Source organism: Vanessa cardui, chromosome 7 (assembly GCF_905220365.1).
Source record: "Vanessa cardui chromosome 7, ilVanCard2.1, whole genome shotgun sequence".
NCBI classification, from domain to species: Eukaryota; Metazoa; Arthropoda; class Insecta; order Lepidoptera; family Nymphalidae; genus Vanessa; species Vanessa cardui.
The window spans coordinates 15,481,652-15,489,368 of record NC_061129.1 but is presented as its reverse complement, the minus strand read 5'-3'; the positions used below and the strand labels follow the sequence as shown (position 1 = coordinate 15,489,368).

The 7,717-nt window shown below is 38.2% G+C and overlaps 1 protein-coding gene across 1 annotated transcript; it reads left to right on the top strand.

The window, feature by feature from the left end:
• Nucleotides 1-2,324: 2,324 nt before the first annotated feature.
• Nucleotides 2,325-7,717, top strand: LOC124531428 (arrestin homolog). The gene is made up of 8 exons (XM_047106012.1): nt 2,325-2,515; nt 3,954-4,144; nt 5,424-5,602; nt 5,858-5,993; nt 6,363-6,520; nt 6,614-6,757; nt 6,860-6,989; nt 7,250-7,717. Exons 1-8 carry the CDS (start codon nt 2,407-2,409, stop codon nt 7,346-7,348), a joined length of 1,146 nt encoding a protein of 381 aa, XP_046961968.1. The 5' UTR covers nt 2,325-2,406; the 3' UTR covers nt 7,349-7,717.

Genomic DNA, 7,717 nt, shown 5'->3' with positions numbered 1-7,717 from the left:
GTCAATGTCGTGGTGTCCCAGGGCCGAGTGTATGTTTGTTTCAAAATATTTATGTTTTCTAAGCCGGTTTTTATTAATATTTAAACATATGTCATTGAACCCATAATAATACTAGTAAATTGGCAAATCTGGGTATAGAATATCAATACCGACAAAGCTGAGATTTTGCACACACTTTGGTCGCTGGTTCCGCTATATATTACCAAGGTTTTACTCGTTTCTAAATATGGACAAAATTATATGTTTTTAATTCATTGGTTATAAATTCAAGACATCCAGAGAGAAAAACAAATGACTCAGCACGACACGAACGTGGAAAAAATGTTGTAAAAAATCGCATGATATTGATTATAATTGTAGTAAAAACAAATCGTATCAAAATGACGTCGAGGATACGCCCTGTCAGTTGGTCTTCAACATTTCACGATTGAGATACGAAGTAAATTATGACAGAACCACACTTTAGTTCTGAAACTAACGCAGAGTGTCAGTACAGAGCACGGACCATATATTATATATAATATTCGTATGTTTTTACGGCTTTAAATTTCATTCAATATGCAAAATTTGCCTTTACTTTTCAATTATCTAGTTATATTTATTTCTTTCGTGACATTTAATCTTAACTCCAAAGCATCTGTTGTGAAGCCTAATGTAGTTGTCGAACATCTGGGAATATCGGATGTATGTCCTTAATTTATATTTTTATCAATAGAAAATGTCTCTGAGACCTGAGATGGCCCAATGGTCTAACCATGCGTGCATCTTAACCGATGATTGCGGATTCAAACCCAGGCAAGCACACATATAGTGATATGTATGTGCTTAATTTGTGTTTAATAATTCATCTCGTACTAGGCGGTGAAGGAAAACATCGTGAGGAAACCTGCATGTGTCTAATTTCATGTGCATTCCACCAACCCGCATTGGAACAGCGTGGTGGAATAAGTTCCAAACCCCCTCATTAATGGAAGAGGAGGCCTTATCTCAGCAGTGGGAAATGTACAGGCTGTTACTTGCATCTTGTTACTTTACTTTTTACATTATTTTTAAATGTCTCTCAAGCAGAAGGTTGGGACGAAACAATGCATTCGTGCCGGAAAAGACTGGACGCTGATGCAATAAAATGGGCAGCGACACACGAGGCGTTCGTCTGTCTGGGTATTAATGCTTGTGATACCGTATATTGTTTGCTAAAATATTATAATCATATTATAATATATTTATAAAAATATAATAATATCTATAACGTGTAGAGCACTCATTGCTTACCGTCAAATGTGCGCCGTATCCAGCGAAAGATTTCCACTTGGACGAAAGCCTTTTCCAACTATGTCCACGATGGCCGATCTTGTCTATACCCCACGGCAAGGCAAAAAAATTTCGTCCCCAGCAGCTGTCAGATCTGAGAGCGATGAGCGAAGTCGTATTAGCAATTCTTCATTATTTCTCATCCCTCTCTTCCCTTAAGCTCTCTTCGTGTGACCTTGAGACTCATAGTAAGCGAATACGAAATCCTTAACGTCACAAGCAAAATTTCAGGTTTTGCCAAAAAAAGTAATGATTATTCATGAACTCGCAATAGTAGTAATAAAGGGTCGTCATATAAAAGACACAATTTCGATTGCCAATTATAGTCGTCTGGGAGTCTCGTTTTTCTGATAACATAACAGAATGGATGCGACGCGGCGCTGGCCCTTGACCGACTTCCGAGGGTTTACGATAAAGCGATGACTTTATTTATTCCCTATCCATCGCTTATTGAGTATGCGGCTTTACGAGCCGCCTCCGCTCGATTGATACGATTTTTCAATTTACAGTAAAGCTTCTACGTGTTTATATATCGGGCCGTAGGGCTGGGCTGCATGCGTTTATGATCTCTGCTACGGTTCCAGGACGTTCGAAATGTTTTAATGATAACGTTTACGGCTTTGTGTTGATTGAAGCAACCCTGAATAAACGCAAGCTTCACATTTACCTGACCTCAATTATACGAGCATATTGTTTGTAAAAAAATAAAAAATGCTATCGATGACGATGACTACGTCGACAATAATATAACATAATTAATTCGAAGAGTGTCTGTCAAACTGGAATTAGTAACTAGAAAATAATTTCTTAGTTGCATGTAATTGGCTTTCGAAAGGAATGCAAATTGTTCAGTGATTCATTTTTAAAGAGATTAAGATATTTTCTGTTCGCGCAGCAAGCGGCGCGCTGCCCACGTGGGCGGTCGACACGCGGCGCACGCTCACGTGTCGGTAATGAGACAAATGAGATTACCGCGATTTAGAAGCCTCGCACACAAATAATCCTCTATATATCGCAGCGGGACCGTGTCCTCGGCGCATTCACTGCTCGAGTGTTAAGAATTTACAAATTTTCAAGTGCTTTTCTATATACAAGATGGTGTATAATTTTAAAGTGTTTAAAAAATGTTCGCCCAACGGCAAGCTCACGTTGTATATGGGAAAACGGGACTTCGTCGATCACATCTCTTACGTGGAACCAATAGGTCTGTTTTTCAACTGAAGGCTACTTATACTTATTCCCTTTTCAAACTCTTCTGTATCTATGTCGAATCTAAATTGGAACTCAACTGGGTTTGTGAATATTAATCAAATAGTTTCTCTAATTTTTAACGCAAACTCTTGAAAGAAGTTTTTAAGCGTAAAGCTTAAACAACCTGATTTTTAAGTAATTTTTATAATGTTGATTACATTTCACTAATATTCTATCGCAAAAGGTAAGATTGCCCTGAACCAACGGCAGATATTACAGACGTTACCCTCTCCATTGAATCAATTGTGTCCTTTACTGCAAGTGGAACGCGTCCAAAAACAAAATGAAATCGGTGCACGACAGTGGCCCAGGTTTGATCGTGTCCAATCGCGTCGACTAACTGTGCAACAGCTGCGTGCGTCCATTAGCCTGGGACGAGCGCAATAATCCCCCTTCCCCTCCATCTAACAGATAGGACTTTAATAGCACTATCAACTTATACCTACTCCACGGTTCCACCAGTGCTTACTCAGCGTTTTTAACAAATTGCTCCTGAACTGCATTTCGATTCGAATTTATCACAACAACCGGCAAAAGATTACCGGCGGATAGTGCTTTCTTGAGAAATCGCTTTATAGTACCCATCACAAGCACGAACACTACTTTTACCGTAGCCGATAGATTTTTAAATCGGTTTGTTATTAGCTCGATGTACAGGAAATGCGATGTTCGGCACATTCAAGTCAAAACAATTTTAACCATTTTTGAGATTCTTTATGCAATATATAAAACTCAAATAGGAGGTTGCGGACTCGACTGAAATCACACTAAGATGCCGCACGTGCTAAGATAATGCTGTCTGCCGGGGATTGGACTGCCGATCTTTGGTTAAGTTTCACGTAATCTATCAACCAGGCCATTTCATCTGCTTGTAACCAACGTAATCTCTTACTATATAAATTGGTAAACATACAAAATATAGTAAAAAAAAACTTTTATTCTTTTTGTTAATATAAAAGGATTCCTTGATAATACGCCTTTAAGTTTGGAAAATAAGATGTTGTGTGCCTAAATATTATTTTTTGGCGGTAGAATGTCTGATGAGTGGTTTATTAGTTTTAACTATTTAGTTGGGGTAGCGCCGGATGAGGCGTAGACCGAATCAAATTACTGGTTCAGTCAACACACTATAGATTACTAATACCTACGATATAATCTTCTTCGAAAGAGAAATGTTGGATTCTATTTGAGTAGAAACTTTAAATTTAATTTAGAAGACGAACATTCCCATTTAAATAATAATATCAACTACACCTTTTAACTAATTTAAATCAATCTTTGAATGATATGGAGTTCTTCTCATTAAATACGAAACTACAATACTGTGATGCGTGCTAAACCTCAACATGTTTTATATTATCAAAGTATTATACAAAGTTCTGTAATGACAGATGGCATCGTCGTCGTGGACGAGGAGTACGTCCGCGACCGGCGCGTGTTCGCGCAAGTCGTCTGCACTTTCCGGTACGGCCGCGAGGAGGATGAGATCATGGGACTCTCTTTCTACAAGGAGCTGTACTTGGCCTCGGAGCAGATCTATCCCCCACTTGAAAATAGATCATATGAACTTACCCGCACGCAGGTACCTTAAATATATCTTATTGCTGAGAATGTATGTGCAAGGATTCTTACTCTGACATATGGCACTCTCATATCTGGCACTCTTCATTATGTATGGCAAAACTCGTCTAAGTATGACAGGAAAAATAGTCTTTTCGAAATATTTCGATTAGTCGCCATAAATGAATTGGGTGGTTATAATAAAATGAGGCACTCTGATTAAATTCTAACGTATATGGACATTGTAATTTAAATGGAGCTATTTCCATACCAGAAGTTCCATACCATTAACAATAATAAAAGCTTAACTATATCAATATAAATACAAAACCAGTTTTTTTTTCTGGAAGTAAGTAATTTTATAAGTTATTAATATATATTACCTGTGAATATCCCCTTGACGGGTGAAGGTTTTTCCCTTTTCTGAAAAAAGGGAAAGGAAAAGGTTTGGAGTTTATTCTACCAGGCTGTTCTAATGCAAATCTTAAAAAAATGTTAGCAACACATTTGGCAAATTTTCAGCCGAAACGTGCAGGTCTCAACAATTTAAAATATTATTCACCGAGATTAACATAAAAATAACACAAAAATCACATAAACATTGATTCCATGTGTGTTCGAGTATAAACTTGCATCTACTTGAATAATATAACCTGCAGAATATAATATATGTTATTGACCAGGAAACGAAGTTGCTTTACATCGCAGCTTTCGAATCCCGAAGTTACAACAACCCACTGTCGAAATTTATTAATTAACCCCATTACCGCTTCGTATTAACAAGCTGCGCTGGTAGTAATTAGATCAGTCCCGAGCGAGCTCCGCTGCGGGCAAATCAAATCCTTTTGGGATTAGTGCTGCCTCCTCCTCCGGCGGACGGGACCGACGTCGTGAGCAATCAGCGAGACTGCCGGGACGCTGTTGTTCAAATATTAACTATAACTTTACTTTTCAAACAGACAAACAACACTCGGAATCCTCCAGTCGTCGGCAGTGTGAATTTCGAAAGCTATTTAATCGACGAGAACTTATTTGACTATCTTCTGTTGCAGCGACACGAACACTCGATTTAAGTTTACACTTTCCGAGCAATTTTATATTTGCCTACAGCATTTAAAATTCTTTAGAGACGATATAACGATTTTATACAAGTATAAATATTACTATTTTAATGCAGTATCTGAACGTAAAGTTATGCTTATAATTCTAGACAAGCGAACTTTGTACAGTATCGATTTCCAAATATTATTAAAATTAATGATTAATTATAATATTTAATGTAAAATATATCGTTGGTATAGGAGCGTCTTGTAAAGAAGTTGGGGGATTGGGCGCTGCCGTTCCGGCTGACGTTACCGGCGGGAGCGCCCGGCTCTGTGACGCTGCAGCCCGGCCTAGAGGACGAGGGAGAGCCGTGTGGCGTGCACTACTATGTTAAACTGTTCGTTGGTGAAACAGAAATCGATCGATCACACCGCAGGTCAGTCAGTTACATCGGTGGGAAAAATTGGAATTCTAGTCATAAGATATTTGATCTCTGCACTCTGCGTTTCTATAAGGTCAATGGGAATACACTTAATATTCTATATATCAAGAGACTTATAAGCCTTAGCTTTGCTTACTTATTTACATACTTGTTTTATGTATAATCGTTTTATACTGTCAAAAGGATACTAATATTTTTTCATTATTAAGTACTCTACACGATTAGTTTAAAATTATAAGTAATTACCAGGAGCACGGTGGCGTTGGGTATCCGCAAGGTGCAGTTCGCGCCGGACAAGCCTGGGCCCCAACCGTGCACGCTGGTGCGAAAAGACTTCGTGCTCTCCCCGGGACAGCTTGAACTCGAGCTGACTCTCGACAAACAGGTAAAAGAAACAATTGCACCAACGATACCCGTGACACACATGATTGCATATTTTTCTTCAAATGAGAACTGGTAGAGACAAACAAACTTATAATTATAAAGGAAAAATCATTCAAAAGTTTCATAAAGTACAAAGTTAAAGTGATAAAGTTCTTAGTTCTGTTGTAATTTTAGACAAACCTTAATAGATAATTTCTCAGTTTTAATTAAAATATGATATACATGGTGTATCTAAACGAAGAGAGAAAAGATAATATGATATTGCAAGATAGTCTTTAATTTCACGAAGAGTTTTGAAGAATTAATTTATTGAGCTGAAGGAAGCTGAGATATCTTCGTGCGACGACGTGTAGAATGTTTCTGGTTACAGCTGTATATTCACGGGGAGACGGTGGCGGTGAACATCAGCATACGCAACCACAGCAACAAGGTGGTGAAGAAGATCAAGGCGAGCATTTTACAGTCCGTCGACATCGTGCTCTTCCAGAATGGCCAGTACCGAAATGTCGTCACCGGTGTAGAGACGCAGTGAGTAGTCAAAAAGATGTTTCTGTGTTTTTGTATTAGGTACCGACGACTTCATCAGTGCTATACAAAATCATGTTTCATTGTCGGTTAAAGAGACGGATGCCCGCTCCAACCCGGTGCCAATATGCAGAAAGTCGTCCAACTGAGGCCAACGTTGGGTCCACTGCGTGACCGCCGCGGACTCGCGTTGGATGCACAGCTCAAGCGACAGGAAACTACGCTCGCTTCCACAACCCTGTAAGTGAATTTCCTAACTAGCACTTTTAAAAAAATGTTGTATTTATAAACTCAACAAGAATTCGTGTAAGATGAATGTTTAAACTTGCCTTATTTTCTGAGATTGCTGGACCCGGAGCAGCGGGACGCGTTCGGTATCGTGGTGAGCTACAGCGTCAAAGTGAAGCTTTACCTCGGCGCTCTCGGGGGCGAGCTGAGCGCCGAGCTGCCCTTCATTCTGATGCATCCCAAGGTTAATCTTTTAGAAATATTCTTGTTTATATTTATTTGTAACGAATGTATAGTTTATAAATTGTTATTTATTACTCGCTTTCACCTCCGTCTGTTTGTCTGTTTAACATAAATTTTGTAATTATTTTAAAGATTTTTTCTCGATAAGCGCGACTTTGAAACTTGAGAAATGGTTCTATCTCAATAAATAATGGCACTGAAATATTTAATTGCTTTCTATTCTATTTGTTTGATACTAGTATTCTATATTGTTGTCACCAGGAGGGTCGCGTGAAATTAGTGCAGGCGGACAGCGAGGCAGACGTAGAGATGTTCAGGCAGGACACTGTGCTCCACCAGGAGAGCGTCGAAGTTTACTAACATGTCCTCAGCGGATCCACATGATGTACATGTCTACACACACGAAGGAAATAGACGCAATAATCACAAAAGATATATTGTTATTAAATACGTTTTCGCTTTTCGAATTGTATCGTGTAATATTATAAAATAATTATTGATAGAAATATAAGGTATACTAGGTAATATTACAATACTCTAGGTAATAAGATTGATTACTATAGCACTAGTGTTGAGGACTATGGAGTATTCGCAAGAGATATATTTAATATTGTTCAGTACCAAATATTTTAGACAATAATTTTAGTTAGACAAACTAATTAGCTTTGAAACTGGAAAATATTTGTCAAAAAGTTCTAAAATAAGCTCTCTAATAAATATTTAATAGCA